The sequence below is a fragment of the Scylla paramamosain genome, chromosome 43 (genome assembly GCF_035594125.1).
Source record: "Scylla paramamosain isolate STU-SP2022 chromosome 43, ASM3559412v1, whole genome shotgun sequence".
Lineage (NCBI taxonomy): Eukaryota > Metazoa > Arthropoda > Malacostraca > Decapoda > Portunidae > Scylla > Scylla paramamosain.
The window spans coordinates 8,083,246-8,109,783 of NC_087193.1; the positions used below are offsets into that span (position 1 = coordinate 8,083,246).

The window sequence follows — 26,538 nt, forward strand, 5'->3', positions numbered from 1 at the left end:
GCTTACCTTTTTTTTTTCTTGGCTTGCCTGCTTTTTTTCATTTTTTTCCTTGGCTTACCTGCTTTTTTTCATTTTTTTTTTATCAACACTGAACAATTTTATTTCACACATTACAGAAACTACAAGGCAGTAAAAATAACACATGCTTCTTATATAAAGCCCAGACAAATTAATTAGCTGGCTTACTAACTTTGGTGCATCTGAACTCCGTCCACATCAAGCTTCTATTATGTTATTCTTTCTCTAACTTCCTCAAACATATACTTGCTGCCTCTGCTATGTCCACCATGTATTTCTTATAATCCTGGCAAACTTTATTTATTCTCTACCGCTCTGCTGCACTGCCTCTGCTATGTCCACCATGTATTTCTTATAATCCTGGCAAACTTTATTTATTCTCTACCGCTCTGCTGCACTACACCTTTAAAACACCTAACAACAACACACTTCCCGATTCCTACTTCTCTTGCATGCTGTTCCCTCTCACACTTTGCATTCAGTTCTTGTATGCTCCCCCATCTTATTAGAGGAGGGGATGCAAGGACAGCATAAATGGGTGGCTGGCTACAGTGATCCTCTTGCAGTTTAACCAATTTCCTTCATGAAAGATCCTGTAAAACGATGTTCAGGATGTAGCCACAGCAGATGTGTCTGGATTCATGGTTCTGCTGTGATGTGAATGCTGGACAAACACTGTTGACACAACCTGCAGATAAGGAAGCCAATGTACTTAACTTTGTACTTGCACAAATTGCCTTGCTTTATATTATGAGTCAATATTCCAATGTTTACAAAATATTTTCACAAAAAAAAAAAAACTTTTTTACCAAATGGATTTATAAAAACATATGTTTATGTTGTATTCATAATCCTGAACTTGATAAAAAGATTTGACTGAAGACATGGAGGGACAGTAAAAGGGATGATACTGATCTATTAAGGGGATGGGGGGAAATGTGACCAAAGTGATAAACTAAAGCACCCCAAGCTTAAGCCTAGCTTAAGAGTTCATTTCTTTTTAATTATCATTATTTATCTTTTCCGAGGAGAATACATCATCCGGATGAGGTTCTCCTATAAGAGAATTATACTAGGTTTTATACGAATTTTTGTATAATTTGTGACATAGCTTACATGAAAATTAATAAAAAAAATTAGTGTGTGTGAAAATTGATTTTGGCACGGCAGCAAGTGTAGAGACGCTGCATATGATTAAATCTCCAATATTTACTCGAACATGATATAGAAGGAAGCGAAAAGAAGAGGCAGGTGCAGGAAAGCAGGCAAAGAGAGGTAAGGAAGCAATGAAAGTGGCCGCGAAAGGAAGAGAGGGGCAGGTGAGAGAAATTAAATGCCAGGTGATGCTGACGTAGCGGGGAGGGGGAGTGGAGAGGGAAGAGAGGAAGAGAGCCCTATCCAATGGTCGTATTAGGGGACTTAATCCAACACTTCAGAGGCGCATTACTGTATGAGTGGGTATTACTGGGTGTGTCGGTCTGTCGGGTAAACAATCTCAGTGTGTACGTTGATAGAGTGGTCCTTGTTTGGGCCGTTTCGTGGGTGACATGCGATGGCTGGTCTCCTGACGTTTGTTTTCCTTTGTGTTCCTTCTAAATTTACTTACTAATGTGTATGAAATTGCAAGTGAGGGGAAGGAGTACGTGAATTTGTTGAGAGAGAGAGAGAGAGAGAGAGAGAGAGAGAGAGAGAGAGAGAGAGAGAGAGAGAGAGAGAGATACATTCAACCCTCAAGTTCATTACCATTAACCCGAGTCGCATTCCAATCCTTGTCTTGGCCCACCTGGTACTGACGGCCACAAAACAGGTCACACAAGGCAAGCTGACCTGATATGTCTCCAAGGGGCAAAGGTCACATTGAAAAGTTGACCTCCGCCTCACCTGCGCCAGCTGCACGAGGGATCAACGGGAGCTAATGACCTTAACGGAGAGAGAGAGAGAGAGAGAGGGAGAGAGAGAGCTTTGTTCTGGCTCAAGAGAAAACGGATTGACTGACTGACTGACGGCTGATCTGAGGACGGAAAGGCCGTCTCTCTCTCTCTCTCTGGGGAGACTTATCACCAGAAATTTAAACATACCAATAACAAAGAAATGAAACTGAATTAACAGGAGTAAATCCAACAAAGGAAAAATACGGATCAGTGGAACTTAACCAAACAGCTGCAAGAGAAACACTGAAGCAAAGGAAGCTCGGCAGGACACAAACCACACTGGGAACGCGTGCCTTTTCTTGTATCGCTGGCAGCTTCATCACGACGCACTGCAGCCACGAGTCATCCTGCGAAGTAGAGTTAGAATCGCCTCAAGAAAAAGCTATAGAGTGGTCAACTACTTATCAAATTTGAATAAAAAGAAAAAAAAGATGACCCGGAAAGAAAAGAGGTAAGGCCAGATGAAATGTAAACAATGTTAGCAAAAAAAAAGGTACAGTTGAAAGTACAGACATAAGTATAAGTTGAAAGAATGGAAGCAAGATTATTTTGAATGGATAGACACTGGCAACGAGAAAAAAAAAAAAACAGCCTTACATTACTGTTTTCTATCCCTTTATAATGAATATGTTTTCTCCAGTGCTGTAGCTAATGTAATGTCAAACAGCTTTAAGAACTGAAAGTCTGTTGGTGTTCGAAATTCAGCTGTATAATGTTTGTCTTCAACAGAGAGGTGAGAACAGCCAGCGTAGACCAGCCATGCTTCCAAGAATAAAACACACAAACACACACACACGAGGCAAAACAAACACAACGAAACACAAAGATACAAACAACTAAGTATCCCGTCATCGGTTCCAATAGGGCAACACTCCCCCACACACGAGGCAAAACCAAACACTTAAAAGATACAAACACCTGCTTTAAGTCTCCCATCTCCGAAGCACATCCATTTTCTTCTAAGGTGCATCTGCCCATTTTTTATCTCTGACGTCACCGCCGCCCCGCCCCGACACAGACGCTTCATCTCCTGCCCACTGGATCACTTATGCAAATCATGCGTTATGTTTTCTTTCTCTCATAATATTTCCCGCAGGATCTCTAGACTGCCTCGCTTTTTCTGTAAATAAGAGTGCGAGTTCATGCCAATTACTGAGGCTTTGGGAAGTGAGAGAGGGAAGGAAGGAGGGAGAGAGCGATCCAGGACGAGAAAGAAAATGGGATGGTTAAAAATATTAATACAACTTGATAATCATCGTTAATTGTTGAATTTAATGCCTTTCAATGCATACTAAGTAGACGGTTCTTAAATACACCGCCCCAGTGCCCGCCGCCCTCCGGGTTCGTTTCATCATTATCGAGGGTTCAGTAATACACACATCCACGAACGTAAGTGGCCCGCTTCTCTGTAACCTATAAATGCTTGGGATGTTCTCGTGTTCAGGTATATTGAGGCTTACATCTTTACGACTGTGGTGTCTGAAGCTTTTGTTCTGAACTTTACTTGGATGTGTTACGTTTATTTAGCCAACAAGGAAAATATTCACACGTACGACATTTTTCTCTTTATTTAGTTAACAAGGAAAATATTCACACGTACGACATTTTTTCCTTTATTTAATTAACAAGGAAAATATTCACACGTACGACATTTTTCTTCTACAGTTAAGGTAAATATTCAGAAACGCTCTGGGTCTCAACAAAGATGAATAGCCGTGTTCTCAAGAGTTTCTCCTGTTAATAATGTAGAAATCTTGTTAATCTGTCACTAGAATCTGTCACGCTTAAAACCCCGTATAACATAGTGAAGGTGCGGCACAAGAGTTTATCAGGTGGTTCTTAAAACTTAAACGGCTTTTGGATGCCTTAAGGTTTTCAGGAAGGACTGGACGTGTTCCTAAAAGAGCTGACCGACCCTACTTTAGGAGACGCTTATAAAATATGCATCAAATATTACGCATGTTTTTATTAATGTGACAAAATATAGTCTATGCACTTTAAATTATTCTGTAGTCGCTCATTCTGTTTTTCGTTTTCACAGCCACACTATTACTACACTATTCCCATCATTACTTCCTCCTCTAGCATTTAACTCGCTACACCACTAAATACTTCCTCCTCTTACTAAATTTGCAGCACCAGTGATCTTTATTTTACTTTATTAACTCATTTATCTATATATTTTGGTTCCGAACAGCCCTCCTCGTGATCCACACCATTCCAGAAGCATAAACCTTACAACTGACAATGCTTAGTTGTGTCATAAGATTTCTGCATTATTAACAGGAGAAACACTTTTGAGAACACTACTTTCAGACTAGTTAGGTCACACGTATTTTTAAGTGTTTTTTTACGGCTCTAATGACAGATTAACAATATTTCTACGTTATAAGCAGGAGAAACACTCTTAAAAAAGTCTCTAGTTGAGGCTACACACAGGTTTTCTAGGGTGTTCTTACGGTTCTAGTGACAGATTAACAAGATTTTTACGTTATTAACAAGAAAAACACTGTAACGTCACACCAACAAGCCATCATCCCTTCATGTTAATTATTTGGCTCAGTGTCGTCTGGCTGTTAGTACGACTCAAGTTTACTGGGGAAAAGGAACTAATTCACTCACTGGCTGTGGATTATAGTAGTTATGGTAGTGGTGGTGATGGTGGTGGTGGTTAACGAGGGAAGATAATGTCCATTGTGATGAGAGAAAACGAGAGGTGGGTGTGTGTATGGGGTTATTATCTCATGATCTTCCCTTCCAGCCTCTCTCTCTCTCTCTCTCTCTCTCTCTCTCTCTCTCTCTCTCTCTCTCTCTCTCATTCAACTCATTACTCTAATGGTTGGATATGAAGCCTCGTTTTCTGAAAGTTCTCATTTTACATTCTCTCTCTCTCTCTCTCTCTCTCTCTCTCTCTCTCTCTCTCTCTCTCTCTCTCTCTCTCTCCACCCCCGTGTTTTGGTATCACATAGAGCACCATTCGTTAATATTCACCGTGCGTACGTGTTCCGTGCCGCTGACTGGTGTTATCTGGCTACGGGATCTCAGCTGGAGACTTATATATTGGCCACGCGAGTCATACGTCAACGCTAAACAAACGCGAACGCACACCCATCACCACCTGTCCGCGCCCACCGCCCTCCGCGTCACCCAGACACCCGTTCCCTCGGCTCCCTACAGCGTGTTTCCCTGCCAAAACCCCGACGCTTCGAGAGAGAGTGAGTTTGAGTGTGTAAAACTGAGGATGCGTGAGATACGAAGCGATAAATAAAGGAGTGAGGAGGAGCGGGAGGGAAATCAGTGAACCGCGCCGGGCCCTGTTGCATACACATGACTCCTCCTGATGAACGGGACGCTATGTTGAAAATTATACTGTATAACTAAGTCACGGGATAATTTACGAGTGGTTTTAGTGATTCCACACACGCGAGGTAGTGGTGAAGGAACACACCTAATTGATTCTATTCACTATTGTCTACCTCCTCCTCCTCCTCCTCCTCCTCTATACTAACACCACCACAACCCACAACCACCCACACCATCACCACTACCACAGAGAGAGAGAGAGAGAGAGAGAGAGAGAGAGAGAGAGAGAGAGAGAGAGAGAGAGAGATTTGTATGTTGTAACTGGTTATTACCATTATTACTATTATTATTATTATTATTATTATTATTTGTTTAGCTGATTAATTTTACTTTAATCATTACCGGCACGAATACAATTATTAAAAGATGAGAGAGAGAGAGAGAGAGAGAGAGAGAGAGAGAGAGAGAGAGAGAGAGAGAGAGAGAGAGAGAGAGAGAGAGAGAGAGAGAGAGAGAGAGAGAGAGAGAGAGAGTCAAAATGTAAGATGAAAGAACACATACATTAAGAACGAGGAGGAGGAGAGAAAAAAAGCAAATTGTAGACAGAGAAGATGAAGAAGAAAAAGAAAATGAAGATGATGATGAAGCAGAAGAAGAAGAAGAAGAAAAAGAAGAGTGATCAGCAAAGCAAAAATCTAGTCGAGGCCCAACACACATAAATTGCTTTCACTTCCCATGTGCGCCATGTTAATACAGACGTGTGTGCGATAAATGCAAATGTGTACATGATATTTACATACATACATACACACTTATGTACACACACACACACACACACACACACACACACACACACACACACAGACACTCCCCCTGGCTGCAGCAGAAAAAGTTCCGTTCCTTTGTGTACGTATGTTGAATGCATGTGTGTGTGAATTTTCAAGGGAACAAACACACACACACACACATACACACACAGTCAATGAACACAAAAAAATATCAATTAAAACCTTTCATTTTTATTTTTTTCTATTTCCACCACTCCTAATGTTGAGAGAGAGAGAGAGAGAGAGAGAGAGAGAGAGAGAGAGAGAGAGAGAGAGAGAGAGAAACGATAGTGCCTACAAAATAAAAAGGCTCAAATAAGTAACTAAACCTCAAATCAAATGCAAAGCTAAACAAAAACCTTTAACCCTGAAAAAAAACACTTCTTTACTTTCTTCCTTTCTAAATTTACCGTTCTAAATTTGCCTAAAAAATGCTAAAATATTAAAAAAAGCTCCGTAGTACAACAGGGGTGTGTGTGTGTGTGTGTGTGTGTGTGTGTGTGTGTGTGTGTGTGTGTGTGTGTGTGTGTGTGTGTGTGTGTGTGTGTGTGTTTATTTCTCACACACGTCCATTCCTTTTTTATTTATTGGCGTTTTCCTGAGCGAGTGTCAAATTTCCTTCCTCCCTCGCGCATTGCAGTAGAGAGAGACGCGGAGGAAGGGAGGGAGGGAGGGAGGGAGAGAGGAAGGGAGTGTGGGGGTGATAGTGGGAAGGAAAGGAAAGATAGAAATGAAGGAAAGAAAAGGTAGAAATGAAGGAAAGGGAAAGGGAAATGGAGGGAGGGAGGGAGGGAAGCAATAAGGGTGTAACAGTGGGAAGGGAAGGAAGGAAGGAAGGAAAAGGAGGAGGGAGGTAACTATTTGGAGAGAGAAGATTAATGAGGAATAATCGAAGAACAGAATACAAAAGATAAATTAAATAATATAAAAAATGGAACCTGTACCAGCATTCACTCAGATAAGAAAAAAAAAAAAATAAATAAATAAACTACAGAACCAGCACAAGAAATCATAACTAAATAAACACCGTACTAACACACACTTACATTCCCCCACCCCACTCTCACCCTTTACAGCAAACCATCGTGAATAACACCTTGCTCTCGTTCTGCACTGCGACTGTTCTGTAATGTACTCCGTGTTGTGTGGCAGGGTGAAGCAGCACAGTGGCCACATAATGATCTTTGGTATCCTGAAATTGTGTAATCCCTAATACTAAAAATGAATAAATAAATAATAACTACCTGCCCCGAATAAATGTTACGTTAGATTGTTACTGAAAAAAATGGGAATATTTAATAACACCAATGAAACAATAATACAAATCACTAAAATCACACAGAAAACTTAAATAAACACGAGAACACTAAACAAGCGTAACGAAACCCACGTTAAAACAATCTTAACCACTCACCGCCACCCCCGTCCACAGCAGAGAGGCGGGGGAGGGAAAGGGAGGGTGGGGAGGGGAGGCTCACGACAGACAGGGAGGGACAGGGAGGCAGGCTGACCATATCTCCCTAAATAGACGGGGCGGAGTCCACTGACGGATTTACGCCCTCTAGAAATGACGCATGGACGTTCCTGGATGGCTCCTCTGACCTGGCCAACTACTGACGGGGCAGACGGAGGCCAGATGGCGGGCTGGGGGTGAGGGGGGGAAGGAGGAGGCAACAGGCACGGGTTATGTTAGCATGTATAGCGTCAGGCAGTGAGGGGAGGGGAGGGGATGGGAGGGGAGGGGAGGGGATGGGAGGGGAGGGGAGGGGAGGGAAAGGGGAAGGGATAGCCATGGTGATTTGATGGGATGCTTCGGAGTAAAGTACTGTGCTCTTATAGATGAGAGAAGGGTGTGTGGGGAACGAGGGTGGTTTGTGCATGCATAGAGCCGTATTCAAAGCACTTCTGGCCGCACCTCCGCTAACCTAACGTAACCGTATTCAAAACACTTCTGGCTGCACCTCTTCTACTTTCAAAGGCCTCCAGTTGAAGCTACACGGGTTTTCAAGGATGTTTTTACGGTTCTAGGGGCAGATTAACAAGATTTCTACATTATTCAAGGGAGAAACCGTCTTAACAACCGGACCCATCACCTCTGTGGCCTTGGAAAATCGTCGCTGTGAGAGACCAGTGTTTCTGAACATGGCGCTGGACTGACGGGGTTCTGCAAGCACGTCTCGTCAGCGCCGCCTGGGTTCTGCTTGGTTAGATGCAGTTTGTCGTAAATCAGTTAATATGAAGGTGATTTATTAACTGAACTGTCCATATTTTTTACTTTTTTGGGAGTGGCGAGTAAGTTGGCCTATTTTTTTCATTTTCATTTTTCATTTTTTGTGCTATAGGGCTTTAGGTCAAAGGAGAGAGAGAGAGAGAGAGAGAGAGAGAGAGAGAGAGAGAGAGAGAGAGAGAGAGAGAGAGAAACGTCGATCAATAATTTCATACGTATCTCTGAATAATAATAAAAGAAATATACAAATACATAAACTCAGCTTAAATAAAAGAAGAAAAATCTGTCCACAACATAGGCTAATATAATTATTTTTAGGCCTACGTATAAGTATAATTACTGTTCATAAAGAGGCTATTTCAGTGGAACATGAAGTATTTACGTGTGCGCGTCACGGAGCGCTGTCAATACGGTTCTTTAAACGGCCTGTTGAAAATATTGTAGGAAGGATCGGTGGACTGCTCAGTGAATCCATTATACCACAGATGCTGCGGGAAGGTTGGGTCTCTCTCTCTCTCTCTCTCTCTCTCTCCGCTTAGGGAACAACGAATTGATAGTATAAGGAACTGGTAGTGCTCTCTCTCTCTCTCTCTCTCTCTCTCTCTGGTCGCCGTACCCCATCACCACCCATCCAGCAGCCCTCATAACCTCACACAAACCATAACCATCACCACATCCACGGCCCATCCCTCCCTCGCCTCCCCTCTAACACTCCATTACCCCTTTAACCTATTCCCGGACGACCTTCATACCCCATCATCCCCCTCCCACCCCCTCCATCAGGCAGTCCCCTCCTTCACGCTGTTAAGGGAACATTCTACGAACCAAGAGGCTAAGCTGTTTGAGTCCTGGGTCTGTTTTATGGTAATTAACTAAAATAAAAAAAAAAATAAAAAATAAATGGTTTTAATTACTCCACGAGCTGTTTGAAGTTTTAAAACAAAGTATACGAGGCTCTGATGGAACTCATTAAGGTTGAAATTAATTTCTTTCAACTTACACGGTTCGGTATTAGGTAACTGGCTGGCTAGGCGTGTGTGTGTGTGTGTGTGTGTGTGTGTACCATATTCTGAAACACTTTTGCGCTGCACCTCCACCACTCTAAAAAGGCTCTAGTTGATGCGTCACGGGTTTTCAAGGGTGTGTAGGAATGCAAGTATAGTGAGAGGTTAAGTTACAAGGATGCGAGGTTGTGGAGGAGGAAGTTTGTAGGAAGCAATTTAATAGGTACGTTAACTTAAATGGGACGCGAGTATGGTGGACGGTAACGATCGGAGTGCCAGACGATTGGGTAACAAGCTTGGGTCGTGAGGAGTTTAAACACTTAATTTTACGACCAGGGATAAATTCGATTACCTAAGGAAGGACTGAAGTGCAATTAAATATCTACTACATTTATACAACTGGTCGTGAGGGTTTGTTGTTTTTTTGGTTAATATATGCGGATGATTGAGCACGGGTGGAGAATGACGAGTGACGTAAAACTATAAGCTTTATCTTCCTGTTGTGTGATGCTACTTCAAGGTACGTGTGGTGGTGGTGGAGTGGTAGTGGTGTTAGTAGTAATAATAGTAGTAGTAATGCTAATATCACATGATCAACAGACCACGCTAGTTACGGGTGGTTAAGCTAGATTACATTTAATTATCTTTAGTAACCTTAATTAACTTTACCTAAGCTAACCTGTCCCAAAAATAGCTAAGCGGCTGTTCTCGTCTTCATAACTCAATTTCGTTTCCTTAATAATAAATAATCAAGTCAGGAAACGAAGGGAAAAGATACCAATGAACAAAACTAACGCTAAAACTAAATTAAATAGCAAGCAAGGCCTCACCTCCGTTTTCTTTCTAAGCCCCGCAGAGACAGGTGAGCGGCGCCTGCCAGGAACCCAGCACACCTATAGAGAAATGCACAATGATATGGTTCAAGGTCACTCACGTGTGCTACGCGACAAGACACACAGGTGAGACGCTCAGGTAGGTCTGCAGTGCCTTGATCTCCTTCCTGATGACACAAACCACGTGGGAAGCAAATAAAGGCACAAACTAAAGAAAACAGTGAGGAGCGCAGCCATCACGTCCTCCTCCTCCCTCCGCCTGGTGACTAAATATGGCGGCTTCTGAACTCATGACGGCCTCCTGCGCTCCGAACACCAACTCAAGACATATGAAGCTTCCGAGTCAGTGTGTATAATTTATCGACCCACATCTAGCTGGACTAAGACATCACATCAAGAATGAGAAATATTATCTAATGTCACCCCCCCCCCACAAGTCTGTCAGGTAAGTGCACAAAGAAAACGGAGCATCAATACACCTTCCCAGAGACATTTTCTAAAGACACCGCCGCACTCGCTCGCTCATCGCCGCCACAACTAAACTTCGAAAAGAAAACTCCGCTGACAAAACTAGTTCCCTCACCGCGCCGTCTTGTTTCCGATAATATTCGAGCATGGGGGTGAATTTCGCGGCGGTGTCTTGCTAAATCGAAGTCTGGTGCGGCGTAAATCACACATTGCGGAGATGCGATATATTAACGCAGTCTGGCCGGAGTGACGGAGCTACCAAGGAGATGGCGCGATAACCAATAATTTACTGCCGCACTGAAATTGAGCTGGTAATTGCTTGTTGCTTATTATGAGGAGAGAAACTAGCCACTCCCTCACAAACCCTCGTGCATGGAGGAGGCGGAGGCGGAGGAGGAGGAGGAGGAGGAAGAAGAGGAAGAGGAGGGAGAGGAGGAGCAGGGATGCGTTGAAAGGTACTGAGTTATGAGTGTGAATAAGTAAAAAAAGTGAGCGGTGTGTAGTGAATCAGGGAAGGTAGAGGAAGGTAGGTAGAAGAGGAGGAGGAGGAGGAGGAGGTACGGTAGGGCCCCAATGGACATAAATGATGTATAGAGAGACGGGCTTATAGATGTAGAGATAACCAAGACGAAGATCTCTACCAGATAAGCAGGAGGGAAAGCGAGAGAGGAAGAGGGAGAGAGGGAGAGAGAGAGAGGGAGAGAGGGAGAGTCGCAGGGAAGTTTATTGGAAAGAATGATGGGCATAAACGTCGAGGAAAATAAATATGGAAGATGCAAGTGTCAGCTCATTAAAAACCAAAACAAATACTATAAGAATAACAACACTGAGGAGGAGGAGGAGGAAGAGAAAGAGGAGGAGGAGGAGGAGGAGGAGGAGGAGGAAAGGCAAAGGTACGATGCATGTAAATAAATAGTAGTGAAAAACATGTAGATAAATATGAGAGAGAGAGAGAGAGAGAGAGAGAGAGAGAGAGAGAGAGAGAGAGAGAGAGAGGAGAGAGAGAGGAGAGATGAGAGACGAGGAGAGAGAGAGGAGAGAGAAGAGAGAGAGAGAGAGATTAAATGGTTACTAAAAACGTAATTATTTCCTCATCCTTTCTCTCTTCCCTTTCATTTCCTGCTACAAGTACAACCATTCCTCTTCTTCTTCTTCCTCCTCTTCCTCATACTATCACCATCCCTCCCCTTCCTAAAAAGTACCAACCTTCACTATTACTGCTCTTCCTCCTCCTCTTCCTTCTATTACTATTACTAACACACCTCCATCTCCAACTACTACGATTAAAACACCGCGTTATCCCAACCACCACCACTACTACTACTACTACTACTACTACTACTACTACTACTACTACAACTACTACTCCTCCTACTTCCTTCTCCCTCAGCTCAGGAAAAGTGAAATAACAAGGCGTCATTAATTCCGGGTTGGAGAAGCACCTTGGGATTACACACACCACTATATCTTAACCCGTGACCGCCCAGATATGACCCCCAGATAGAAGGGTCAGGCCAAGCGGGTGTTTTGGCGCGCGGGAACAAAAGAAGGGGCGGGGAGGGGCGGGGCGGAGGCGGGCTGGGGCGGGACTGGGATGTGCTGGGATGGGCTGGAAGGGATGGAAGGGGATGGGCTGGGGCTACCTAGGCCGGTCTCTCACTCAACACATTGTAAGTTATATATATATATTTTTTTTTTTGTTGGAGAGGGAGGAAAGGGGTGAGGTTCTCTGTGATGTGAAGATTATCTCATTTTAGTGTGTGTGTGTGTGTGTGTGTGTGTGTGTGTGTGTGTGTGTGTGTGTGTGTGTGTGTGTGTGTGTGTGTGTGTGTAGTTCGTAAAATCTGGTGTTTTTATGCATTATTTTTTCATGATCACGTAGTTGATTTATCACACACACACACACACACACACACACACACACACACACACAAACCCGCTCCCCTCCAGCCCACATAACCCTTTCCTCTCCCCACCCCACACCACCACACACCCACGCACACCACTACATCACCACTACCTTGAGAGAGAGAGAGAGAGAGAGAGAGAGAGAGAGAGAGAGAGAGAGAGAGAGAGAGAGAGAGAGAGAGAGAAACACGCAAAACCCACACCTAATAAAACACACCAAAAATATCTTCCCTAAATCATTTTAATATATTTTTCCCCTCACTCTCAAGTCTTTCCTTTTTGATCCCTGGAGGAGGAGGAGGAGGAGGAGGAGGAGGAGGAGGAGGAGGAGGAGGAGGAGGAAATAGAGATGTGGAGTGAGGGTGGAGTCCTGGCCATGACTGTGAGGGCGATAATCATCAGGGGTGAGGGAAAAGGTTGTTACCCTCTTGTTAATTGTTATTTTGACTATGCAACTACCTTGTTAGAGGCGGCGAAGAGTGGTCACGGAGAGGGGGACTTGATGAGTGTGGGAGAGGCGCGTCAGGGTGCGAGAGGGGTGGGAGAGAGAGAGTGGTGTAGGGAGAGGGGTGTATGTTTGAGGGACGCAGAGAGAAAAAAGAGTGAGAGATGGAGAAAAGTGATGATGAAGGAAAGAAACCAAGACTAGTTAAAGTAGAGGAGGAGGAGGAGGAGGAGGAGGAGGAGGAGGAAGAGGAGGAGGAGGAGGAGGAGGAGGTCAATGAGTGGTGAAGACAGGAGAGAGGAATGTTGGAGAAGACAATACGTGGGATAGGAGAGATATGTTGAAGAAGACGGAGGAGGAGGAGGAGGAGGAGGAAGAGGAGAAGGAGGAGGAGGAGGAGGAGGAGAGAAGTGTCGTAGTACAAAGAGATACATAATTGTGGAAGGAGGAGGGAGGAGGAGGTGAAGGAGGAGGAAAGATGAGGAGAGGAAGATGTCAAAGGAAGAGGATATACGTGGAGAGAGAGAGAGAGAGAGAGAGAGAGAGAGAGAGAGAGAGAGAGAGAGAGAGAGAGAGAGAGAGAGAGAGAGAGAGAGACTTAAGAAACACAGGATATTATATATGCAAGTACTGACCAAGACAAAAAAAAAAAAGAAAAAGAGAAGAAAACTGAAATGCAAATCTCTCTTTAAAGAAAATGAATAAACTCCCTGAAAAGAAAGAAAGAAAGAAAGAAAGAAAGAAACAAGTAAATTAATAAACGAATAACTAAACCAAATAAACAACTAAAAAACAAATTGACAAACTATAACAACAACTACAGCATAACCACCACCACCACCACCACCAAGAGTAGCGCCCAGATCTCCGTCTCACTCAGACGTCACACTCAGCCAGATGCACAGGTCACCTCTGCCCTGTCGCTCACACTGAACAGAAGACGAACCCTCGACCTCATATCGCATCGAATTCCATAATTTACGACCAGGAGGAGGAGGAGGAGGAGGAGGAGGAGAGAAGAGAGAAGAGAGTCCACAAAGAGTTGAAGATACAAGTCCAAATTCCTCGAGCCCCGCGTTCCTCTCGTCTTGGCGGAGTCCAGGTAGCATCCAGATCAATTTCACCTGCAATTAACGCACGACTTTTAATGACGACCTCCCTCAGAGTACCCGGGCGGGGGAGGGAAGGGGGACGGGCTCTCCGTGGGTTCTTGGGACGGTGGAATGTTAGGGCAATGATAAGAGAGTCATGGCATTCCCCAGCCTGTTCCCTGCGAGCTACCGTGGAATGGTGAGAAATGGTAGTGTGTCTTCTCTCATTCCCCCGCCTCCCCCTTACCCCTGTGTCTGACTCTCTCTCTCTCTCTCTCTCTCTCTCTCTCTCTCTCTTGATTCATACTTTTATTTCTTTTACTCATTGCCTCTAAAGTAAAACTCTTCACTATTTGTTTCATATAGTATCATTCATATTCATCATTTATTATGTTCACTATTATCTTCATCACATTTAATATCTGATAGTGCAGATGATCCAAATCGGCTTTTTAAGGTGCAACGAGTCTGCTGCTGTTTGTTCTTCATTCTGTGTTCCTTTGTATTATCATTAATTTTGTTCTTTTTATTTATTTTTTCAGTATCTTACCAGTTCGCACCACATTCTGAAACACTTCTGCGCCGCATCTTCACTACATTCAAAATGCTTTAGTTGAAGTGACACGGGGTTTTTAAAAGTGCTTATAAGGTTCTGGTGAGAGTAATGGACATTTTACATTATCAAATAGAGAAACACTCTTGAAAAGCCCGCTAATCATTTCTATGGCCTTGAAAAACAGTCGTGGTGAGAGCAAAGCATTTCAGAATACAGGTTTTAGTGTTCAAGTATAAAAGTATAAAGTCATTCTCCTCCATTCCTTAACATTCCTAAATCCCTTTATACTTCTCACATTCCCAATATTTAAGCGAGACCAGTCAATCTACACGAGCTGCCGATGAGTGAAGTGATCCATCAAGCGCCTTACGTCCTTCCCTGCAGTGTTCCCGGCCTGAGGTGCTGCATTCCGCCCCTCCTCGCTGCCCAAAGCTTTCCATGGCTTGCTCATATTCATGTTGTAAGTTATCTCATAATTTTGCTTTGGTCTTAACTAACTGACTAACTAACTAACTAATAAATCAACTAACTACCTCATTAACCAATCAACTAATTAATCTAACCAAGTAACTAAGCAACTAAATAATCTAATCTAACCTAACTAACTAAGCAACCAACTAAACCTAATCTAACCTAACTAAGCAACCAACGAACTAACTGACTGTCTAAACCAACGAGCAAATAAAACAAGTAAACATCGTCACCCCAAACTCCTTCACCCACAAGAGCCACCAGCATAATAAGACAAAATAAACTGTAACCCATAACAGCTGATGACACCACTAACTTTACGGCCTCGGATGACAGACATAGCCAAGACGTGCACGAGTGTTTCCATCAGGCAATGAGGAGAGAGACAAGGAGACAAGGGAGAGACGAGAGAGAGACAAGCACAGCATCCCAGGGCACCACAAGCCAGCAAGCCAGCATTCCTTCCCCGTCTGCCTCGCCTCTTCGTCTCCGTTTTCTCTTCCTACATATTCGTGTCACCAGTTTGCATTACTGACAACATTCAAGACGGAGTACTTAACATGCCATTCCAGCCTCGCTCTTAAATAGTTTACCCTTACTCGACATTAGGAGGCCCGTTTTCTTTAACACTCAGGGACTTGAGGAGACAAAGGCATCACTCGTTCTTTTATTAGATGGCATTATGAGGTTATTTTTGGGGTTTTAAAGGCTTAAGGAGTGTTATCTGTGGCGTGCTGCTTGCCGGGAACTTTCTCCGGGGTGATAATCAAGGTGTAACGACAGGTATGTTCAGGTAGGTTGATTACCATTGCAAATACCTCAGCAGGGCGAAGGAATGTTAGTAATTCTTGACAATTTCCTCCGCGATGGGAAAGGTTACTCTCCCCGCCCTAAATATTTCTGACTTTTAATAACTGAAATTGGATTATTCACTTACGGGGTGTTTAGATATCTTTGCTATCAGTTAGTGTTTGTTGTTGTTGTTGTTGTTGTTGTTGTTGTTGTTGATGTTGATGATGGTGGTGGTGGTGGTGAAATATAAAACATGTAAAAAAAAAGTTGTGATTGATTGTGGTGGTGAGTTATGCACAAGTAGGTGATTACTTTGTGTGTGTGTGTGTGTGTGTGTGTGTGTGTGTGTGTGTGTGTGTGTGTGTGTGTGTGTGTGTGTGTGTGTGTGTGTGTGTGTGTGTGTATAAACATATCACATAACCATACATCACCGTACAAACAAACTTTCACAACTACATACAATAACAATATAATAAAAAAAAAACAAAAAAACAAAACAAAACAAAACAAAAACGAAAATAGGGTATATTTTCATTCCCTCACCATACTCATAACACACACACACACACACACACACACACACACACATTCAACCACCACCATTCCCTCACCACAACCACCACCCTCACCACCACTGCTCGTCACCAGCACAGCCACATTTGACGTTGTTTTGCCAGACCGGGCATTACCAGGGGAAGACAGATCGAGAAAGTCTAGCGAAGCGGAACACATCATACCAGCTGTTTGCCGTCATGCGTGGCTGGCTGGCTGGTGACTACCTGACTGGTTGACTGTCTGGATGGCTGGCTGGATGACTAGCTGACTGATTGACTGGATGGATGGCTGGCTGTCTGTCTAACTGGCTGACTGTTTGACTGGTTGGCTGGCTGGGTGACTCTCTGGATAGCTGTGTGGTTAGCTGTCTGTCTAACTGGGTGACTGGTGACTGGTTGGGATTTGTTAGCTCTCAGACTGGCTTCGTGGATGGAGGAATGTATGGATGGATGGGTGGGTTACTGGCTAACTAACTGCTTGAATGAATGGCTAAGTATTTATCTGACTGACTGGGCAGCTGGCTGACTGTCTAAACGGCTGACTGGCTGGACGATTGACTGATTAGTTGACTGGCTGAAGGAGTAACCAAGTAGCTGACTGGCTGACTGGCGGGCTGACTGATTGACTGACTCTTTAATGACTGGGTGACTGACTGGCAGTATCTTACGAGAAACTGTTGGAGACTTCTTGCTTTTGATTCCTGGTAAGTTTGTTAGTCTTGATCCCATTAGTAAAAAGAAGAAAGTGAAAATATATGTTGATTTGATCTAGAAAGTTGAATTAGTCTTGTTTATCCTCTAGGGAAAGAAATTTTATAGTTTTCTGTAAGAACTGTGACAATGATGATGTGAAATATTATTTAATGAACAGAAGCAGGAAAAAAATAGATAAATATGCGCTGTTTTACTTTCACTCTATCGGAGAAGTAATCGTTTATCATACTCAAAAGCAACTTCCCTTTGATCTCAATTATCGTACATTTCGTTATCGTAAAACTAACACTTATTATTGTCATCACTCGCTGTTCCTTCCTACAGCGTGTCTTCCTCACCTTTCCGTTCCTATCCCCCTTCTTTTAATATTCTCTTTTATCATCTTGCCTCCCCTTTGCCTTCCCTTCTCCCACTTTTTCATTGACACGCTCCCCTTCCTTTGCCTGAGGGAGAATAAGGCTCATTAACCTTTAGTTGACGTCCGCCCCTCACCCCCTCATCCCTCCCTCTCTTCTCTTTGCTTCCTTCACCTGCCTTTCTTCTTCCCTTCTTCCCCTTATTCCTTCCTTCCCCTTTTGCCCCACAGCCAAACTACACTCCCCTATCATGTTATGTATGTACTTCTACTTACCTACACACACACACACACACACACGCACACGCACACACACACACACAACGGAAGCACACAGTTCCCGCTCCGGTGGTCCCAGACAGTCATTTGTTTTTATCAGTTCAAGAATCACTCCGTTTCGATAAAGATAATTGGTGTGTGATTTGCATAAATGGTGGGCACCGCTGGGAATATGGAAATGGCGGGCTATAAATGGGTGGAGGAGTGGGCGGGGGAGCGAGGGTATAAACGAAATGAACGGGTATAGATGATATAAATGTTACAGTGACGGGGACTTTAACGACCGCAGTTTGGAGTTTGATTGCAAGTTTTGGGTGATTCTAATGCAGATCCTTACGATTCTTGCTTTTTTTTTTTTTTTTTGTCTATATTTTTATTTTGTAACTCTATTCATGTATCACGGTTGTGGTTAATGAATTTATCGTCAAATAGTAAAGCGGTCTTGCGTGTTTGCATTTAAGTGATCTGATCGTATACGTAACATTGTAGATAAGCTTCGTTATAACTCGCTTCTTGACTCAACACACACACGCCACCTCCTGCTTCCTTGATAAAAACAATGGTACTCTTTAATGCAGCAATAAATTCTCCCTGCAGCACATGACAGCAAAGTTAGACAGCTCTGAGCAGATAATTTTTTCTCTCCGCAGCAGTTACTCCTATCAGATCCTCCATACAGCTGTGTCCTTCATCCGCTTAAACACCCCGGCGCCAGGCTTCCTTCACCTGTTAACCAAGCATATATTTACATTCTGACCACTTATCAGATACTCCACACCAGCTTATTTGTGTCTTCGTACACCTCCATGCAATATCCAACCTTCTCTTGTACATTGAATAGCACAACCCGGGAATTTTTCATCGTGTTTGTGTTGGAGTTAATAAGTTATAAGATTCCTCGCTGCGTTAAGATGAAGCTACTTGAACATCCAAGTTGGCAAATCAAGCGTCTGTTCAGCATTTTAGTGTAAAAAACGTCAGACTTTCCAACAATTTGAGTAAAGAATGAAAAAAGGTAGAAGGATTTCAACGTTAAATGGAACTACTTTTGAATTTATGGAATTTCACGCAGAATCAAACTTTTTTTCTTTTTTTTTCATTAAGCCTTTTACTGCTGTGGTCATCCTTTGCTAACACTCAAGGAAACTGTCAACAATAGTGTCCTAGCATGGTCAAAGGAAAGAAATATGGAGAGAATGGGAGGTTAATTTTTGTCCTTTCTAGAGGAGAGAACCAATCAAGACTGTTTTACGAAAGGAGTTTAAAAAAGTTATGATTTAAGTAGAAAAGTCTCACAGTGAAAGGGTTAATCTTAACATTTAACTGCATTTACACTCACTTGAAACATGGCAAGCACCCACACCTCCTGATCCTCCTCTTTCGTCTTCTCTGATAAAAATGTGTCCAGTTTTCACCCACATGTTAAATTCATCGTATATTTCCTTAATTTCTTCCACGTCTCTGTTTTTCTGTATTTGTTATCTTCTTTTCTTATATTAAATGACTCCAACTAGTTAACTTTTAGGGTCTTCTGAGTTCATTCATCGTATATTTTCTTCAATCCTTTTGCATCTCTTTTTTCGTCTGTATCCATTACCTTCTTTTCGTGTACTAAATGACTCCAACTTGAGGGTCTTCTGGCCATGTGTGTATTAGTAAGCATATAACTGCGTCTCTGTACCACAAATTAACTACAGTACAATTATCTCTAAGTGGGAACACCAGCATGAATTTTTGCACATATGTATATCTTCGTACCTATACTTTTAATCTGTCAGGGGAAGGAGCAGAAGGTTCCTCTCTAACACCCTCCACGCTTACTGATTTACACGATTCAAGTTCCTGTGTCTCTCTCTCTCTGTCCTTTCCTTCCTTCTGTCACACTGCTGTCTCTACACCCAATACACACAGTCTCACGCAACATGTATTTTTTTCCCCCCAGTGCTACACCTCCGGCCTGACGCGGGAAGTTATAAATTACCGGCGTGTCCTCGTTATAAACACGGCGAATGGCGAGTCTGGCAGAGCTGTGAGCTGATAACAAAGGTGCTTATCTTCCCATTAGCAGGTAAACGCTTATCAGTTGGCCTTTCCTTTCTTGGTCTTTAGTACGTTCCAAGGCCGTAGAGTTATGCTGGTTCTACTACTACTACTACTACTACTATTACTATTACTACTACTACTACTACTACTGCTACTATTACTACTGCGGCAACTACACGCAGAAGCCAAATAATCTGGTTTTTGCAAAGGTAAGATTGATCGATACATAAATTGAGAGAGAGAGAGAGAGAGAGAGAGAGAGAGAGAGAGAGAGAGAGAGAGAGAGAGAGAGAGAGAGAGAGAGAGAGAGAGAGAGAGAGACATATACCACCAGGTGACTCTGTCTTTACACTAACCGTCAGACCACAGGGACACCCCCAATACACACTCCCTTCCTCCCTCCCCTTCCCCTTCCCATTCCTCTCCCTTTCTCCTCTGCCTTAGGTGCCGACGGGGACACAAAGGGCGCAGCACCACGAACACAGGCCTGCCTTCAAAGGATGGTGTGCTAACTTGTCCCCCTCCCTCACAATGACCTTCCGGCCCTGTGTTAAAAAAAAATAGAAAAAGAAAAAAAAAGAGTAAAAAGAGGCTAACATGGGGGAGGAGGAGGAGGAGGAGGAGGAGGAGGAGGAGGAGGAGCGCAGGTAAGTACAATTCAATCAGGCTTTGTTGAAACACGCGCTGGTTTCTTCGTTTTCAAGTGACAATAAAAGGAAACGGAGAGAGAGAGAGAGAGAGAGAGAGAGAGAGAGAGAGAGAGAGAGAGAGAGAGAGAGAGAGAGAGAGAGAGAGAGAGAGAGAGAGAGAGAGAGAGGAAAAAACACACATACCATATCCCCTCCCACAACCCCGTCAACCCACACCACCCACACCTTTCTCCCCTCCCGCCCACCACCACCACCACCACCACCACCATCACCATCACATTCCTTCACAGGTCGTCCCTCAGATGAACGGATAATCGGAACCTCGCACCTTAGTTGAGGAATTCTAGCGTAATGTACCTGTGTGTTAGGCCGTGACCGTGTGTGTGTGTGTGTGTGTGTGTGTGTGTGTGTATCGCCTCTCAGTTACAGGTTAGTACAGGAATTGGAAAAAAAATCTGGAATGGAATTAAGTGGGTCGCTACTACTACTACTACTACTACGACTACTACTACTACTACTACTACTACTATTGCTACTTCTATACATGCACAAACTACACATACAAAGGGTCATAACATCTCTATCACTAATGACGAAGACGCCGCTGGAGAACGAACGAAAACAGGAGGATAAGGAAGAAGAGGAGGAGGAGGAAGAAGAGAAGAGGGGGCGGAGGCTCTTGTCTTGAAGTAATTGGTGCTTGTCGGCAACAGGGGACCCTCCCACCGCAGCCTCCAGTACATCAGGGAGCGTGACGACGGCCGCCCTACCTGGCCAAACCACACCTGCCCGCCCCGCCGCCACACACCCCTCGTGCATCACCCCGCAGGCCCGCACACCCCCGGGAGGCGCTTCCAGGGTACACACACACACACACACACACACACACACACATAAGGAAACATAAGATAGATTATGAAACGATTTATGATGCTGTTATTTATTATTTTTTTATCTACTTTTATTCCAGTCTCAGTCTAAGCCACGCGACTCATCATCTTTTAAACGTTGCAGCGCCATGTCTCTACTATTTGAACGGGATCTAGTGAATGTGATTAGTTCAAGACGTTTCCATGATTGTAGCAATACCATAACAAGGATTCCGCATCATCAGTAACAAAAACACTCAAGAGAACCTGACCACTTGACCTCAGGAATAGTATTGAATGCCCGAAACATTTAAAAACACAGGCCTTGGTGCGTTACTCCTGACGCGGCACCTTCATCGCCCACTCCACGGCGCTGAGAACGGAGAGGACACCAGACTTACCCAGCGGTACGCCCCCCGTGGCCCTGGCTGTCATGAGACCACCCCACTGGACCACTCAAAGGACGCCGCGCGGGAACATTGATGGGGGCGTATCTGTGGCTCTCGACGGCCTTAGATCACGACCGATAAGGGTAAAGCCGCACTGATCTCTTACTGTTTCCGAAGCGGGTGCTCTTGCCAGGTGACTTCCGGGGGAGGGTGGCAAGAGAATGAAGCGGATCAGTGGCATGAATAAAAGATTCCACCTCTCAGAAGCCTGACGCCTTAAGGGGACGGCCGCGTGCGTGTGTGTGAAGCGATACCTGACGTGAGAGTTAAGCAGTGAGGTGTCTAGCACATAGCGTGGCGAGAAGAGTCCCATCTCATATCAGCCCCAGGGAAGATGATAAAGACAAGAGCTCTCATTCTCCTCCTTATTTTCTCCTTTTTTCCTGTTGTCATTCACTTAAGTCCGTGAAACACTGCTCTGGCACTAAGACTATTTTTCATGGCCATAGAGATGATTAACCGGGTTCTCAAGAGTTTTTTTTTCCCGTTAATAATGTGGAAATCTTGTTAATATATCACTGGAGCCGTAAAAAGAACAACCCAAAAATCCGTATCACTTCAACTAGAGCCTTTTGAATGTAGTGGAAATGTGATGCAGAAGTGTTTCAGAATCCTTACTCCTGCCCTTTCCTTCCCCTTCAACTTTTACATTTCTTCCTGCTCTTCATGTTCTTAATTCCTCCGTCTACTACAGCCTTTACTACTACCACTGGTCATAAGCATCGAGACACCTGCTTCCCGTTAATCCAGGTAGGCAAGCACCGGTATCAATAAGGCATCAACTAATCACCTGTACGGATCATACGAACCCCACTGATTCTAATCTTAAATGAGACCAATGAACATCCAACCGAACCGAACCGAATCTGAACCCAAACCTGAGAGAGAGAGAGAGAGAGAGAGAGAGAGAGAGAGAGCACCACCACATAACACCAAACAGAGAGGGATGCTAACCTTGCGAGGTGGAGACGTAAAACAAAGACTTTGAGATGAGTGTGTCTGGGTGGGTGGTGAGCAGCGGAGGGACGTGGCGGTGGCGGTGGTGGCAGCGGCGGCGGGTGGGGGTCATTTCCAAGACTGCGTGAGGGCCGAGGACCACCCGGAGGAGGCAGGACCCCATCAGTAGGACTCCTGAACGCCCTCCCGAGACGCTGCGACCATCAACACCAGAAAACGATGCGTGAAACTAACCGCGAACCGCAACCACTGGCCAGAGAGAGAGAGAGAGAGAGAGAGAGAGAGAGAGAGAGAGAGAGAGAGAGAGAGAGAGAGAGAGAGAGAGAGAGAGAGAGAGAGAGATCTATACATACAAAAAAAACAAAGAATTATCAATAGAAAATAACTCATGTAAATAAAATAAATAAAAAGCAATTTTGTATGTGTGTGTGTGTGTGTGTGTGTGTGTGTGTGTGTGTGTGTGTGTGTGTGTGTGTGTTTGCACATTATCCACACACACACACACACACACCTATCGAATACCTCTTAAAGCCCATTAAGCAAACACCTCAGTGAAGAGTCAACACACACACACACACACACACACACATAAAGACACACCACCAGCACTAAGTAACACCCATTATCTCCCCATTGTCTGGTGGGGCGCGTCCTGTCACCCCCTTCCACTCCCTCTTCTATTCTTCCTCTTCCTCCTCTTTCCTCCTCACCTTACTCTTCCTCCTCTGAATATAGTTTTTTTTTTCTTTTAATAGAAATTTCATCATATTTTGTTTGATTTCTTTTATCGTTGTTCTTAGTTTTGTTTGCTCATTAGTTACATCTTTATTCTTAATTTTGTTGCTGTTCTTCTTTCTTCCGTTTTCTCTTTTTTCTTCTTTATCCTAATTATCATCTTGTATGTCTTCTTTTTGCTTGCACTTCTCCCTGTGTACTCTTGATCTTCCTCTTCCTATAATCTATTCACATTTATCACCATCCTTTCATACTTCTTGATTTTCTTCATGTTTTCCTTCTCTACTGTTCTTCTCCTGTCCTTTTTCTCTTCATATTCTCGTTTTTATTGTTTTTTTTTCTATTCTTCATCATTCTCTTCCTTTTCTGGTTTTCTACTGTGAAGATTTTTTTATATAGACACAAAAGAAGAAAAGAAGAAAAAAAAAGAAAGAGAAGAATAATTTTTACGTAGAAAAAAATAGGAAACAAAATAAAACAATAACTAACAACGAAAAAAACAGACAAAAAAAAGTTAAATAAGAAAATTTACGAGGAAAGACTGAGAGTAAAAACTAAATAAAAAAAAAAAATAGAAAGAAAGAAAGAAAGAAATGAAAAAAGCAGGACATGAAAAAGACGAAACAATCTCACTTTTTTTTTTCTCCTCCTTTTCCTCTTCCCCTTTCACTCCCACCTGCTTGTGTCCAGTCACCTCCTTCGTCCTCTCCTTCCTTCCTTCCTTCCTTCCTTGTCTCCCTCGTGCGGTGGCTTACTTTATGGCTTCTTCGCGAGGTGTTGGCTCCCACGCTCCTCCTCCTCCTCCTCCTCCTCCTTCTCATTCTTACACATCCTTTTCTTCTCCTTCCACATCCTTCTTATCTCCTCTCCACTTCCTCCTCCTTCTCTTTCCTTCAGATCTCTTTCTCTTTCTCTTGCTCCTCGTCCTCTAATTTATTCTTATACTCATTTCACACCTTTTTTTTTATTCTTTTTCTTCCTGTATCCATTTCCTCTTCATTCTTCTTATTTTTCGTTCTTCTTTTCCTCTTTCTTGGTTCAATCTTCTTTATTTTCCTTCTTGTTTCATTCTACACTTCCTTCTTTGATGTTATGACCTTCGTATTTTCTCCTCCTCCTCCTCCTCCTCCTCCTTTGCATCCTCGCCTATCTACCTCATCCATTCCCCTTTACTTCCTCCTCCTCCTTCGCCTCACTTCATATTTATTTTTTCTCCTAAAGTAGCACCTCTCTCTACTACCCGTTCCTTCTGCCGCTTCCCATCACCGCCACACCGCAAGGGCCGACCGCTGAAGGAGGAGGAGGAGGAGGAGGAAAAGGAAGCTTCATAGTTCTCGTGACCTACTACTACTACTACTACTACTACTACTACTACTACTACTACTACTACTACTACTACTACTACAACTACTACAACAACTACTACTACTACTAATAATAATATGAAGAAGAGGAAAAAAGAGGAAAATGCCAACAACAACAATATAAAACAATGATAACAACACTATGGCTTTACTTAAAAGACAATCATTACAAATAGAGAGAGAGAGAGAGAGAGAGAGAGAGAGAGAGAGAGAGAGAGAGAGAGAGAGAGAGAGAGAGAGAGAGAGAGAGAGAGAGAAATCAACCCCAACCACAAGTAACACACCAAAAGAAAACGACATCCAAAAGAAAAAAAAAAAAAAAAAGAACACAGATCATAAAAACATTACGAGGTGAAACAAACTTAAAAAAAAGCATGCCACCTTCCCGCCCTTGCCTCAGTGTTCCCACGGGGCTTGGCGCGGCACCACATACGCCGCCGCGCCCACGTTCTCACGCTGCTACTTACCTGCGCCTCCGCTTCTCGGCTTTTGGGCAGTAAACTCCTGACCACCGCCACCCGCCCGAGCCCGCAGCCGCGATAACCCGTCCGGCTCCTCAACCCGACTGTGGCTCTCTCTCTCTCTCTCTGGACAAGTCCCGTTTCTGCATCGTTTTTGTTCCTTATTGTTATAAAGAACACGAGCATTACTGATTCACATGATTGTACGCTTCGATGCCAAACTGACGTCATTTGTCGTCGTTAGAAAAAGCATTGCAATACAAAACAATAAGTTATATTACATTTTCCTCCCTTCAGATCAAGTAGCATACACGGGCCGCACTTTATCCCCTGTCGTCTCCTTCTCCTCCTCCTTTGTAATTCAACTTTTCTATTCAATAAACTTGTAAACTTGTAGTGAGAGAGGTGGTCGTTCAGGTGAGTTTCTGAGTACTGGTGTTAGTAGTGAGGCTCTTGCCCACCAACCAAACTCTGTCCAATGGGCCTCGTTGCGGTGGACTTGATATCTGATTCACTGACCCTTACACTGCAGGATTCTTTTGCCGACCTGATAAACATAAGCAGCATTATGATGAATTTTTGAGATTGAAAATTTGTCATTTTTTTTAAGGTCCAGACCTGTAAAAAAAAAAATTGCGATTAAATTTTTTTGAATCATGAAAAACAGACGAAAAGTATTGATACAGGGAAGTCTATATCAACTGATAAGGTGTTGTTTTTTCTTTCATACTCTATTTGAAATTTAAATATGGTTAAGGTTAAATATTATTATCTCCGCACCGTTCCTATGAACAAAAAACAATATCATAGCGCACAAAGTGTCTCCTGTAAGCAAGGAACATATCTCTTTTATTAGAAATTTGGAGAATGAATTTATTTTAAATAAATTTTTATGGTCAGGACCTAGAAAAAATACAATTATTGCGATAAAGACATTTCTTTCTGAACTACAGTATTCTAAATCATGAAAGTCGAAAATGCACACACACGCACACACACACACACACACACACACACACACACAGCATCCACGTACTCAAACAGCTCCATTAACGAAATTTACATAACAGCACGATAACCTTTCCTGTTGTTCGTGTGTCGCCCTGCACGTCGCTGCCAGACACACGGTTCACTACAAGAATGCAGGGCACTGTTGTTATCAGGGAGAGCGTTTGTGTTATCTTTTACACTGCTCCTTATCTTTATGTTTCCTACTATTTTCGCATGTATCGAT

At 43.4% G+C, this 26,538-nt stretch overlaps 1 protein-coding gene across 6 annotated transcripts in view; it reads right to left on the reverse strand.

The window, feature by feature from the left end:
- Window positions 1-519: 519 nt before the first annotated feature.
- Window positions 520-26,538, reverse strand: part of LOC135093656 (uncharacterized) — a 96,646-nt gene continuing 70,627 nt past the window's right edge. Inside the window, exons 1-4 of one of the 6 annotated variants that reach the window (XR_010263446.1) lie at window positions 10,245-10,575; window positions 2,225-2,296; window positions 1,762-1,938; window positions 520-706 (exon numbers count right to left, since the gene is read on the reverse strand). Coding sequence is in view for 1 of the 6 variants with exons in the window: in XM_063993124.1 (XP_063849194.1) it covers window positions 626-706; window positions 1,762-1,908; window positions 2,225-2,296; window positions 2,868-2,927 (360 nt within the window). In the remaining 5 variants the exon portion in view is untranslated. Of the gene's footprint in view, window positions 707-1,761; window positions 1,939-2,224; window positions 2,297-2,867; window positions 3,064-10,140; window positions 10,184-10,244; window positions 10,576-26,538 lie in introns of those variants that run through there. The other 5 variants (XR_010263448.1, XR_010263444.1, XR_010263445.1 and 2 more) reach the window with 5 other exon arrangements.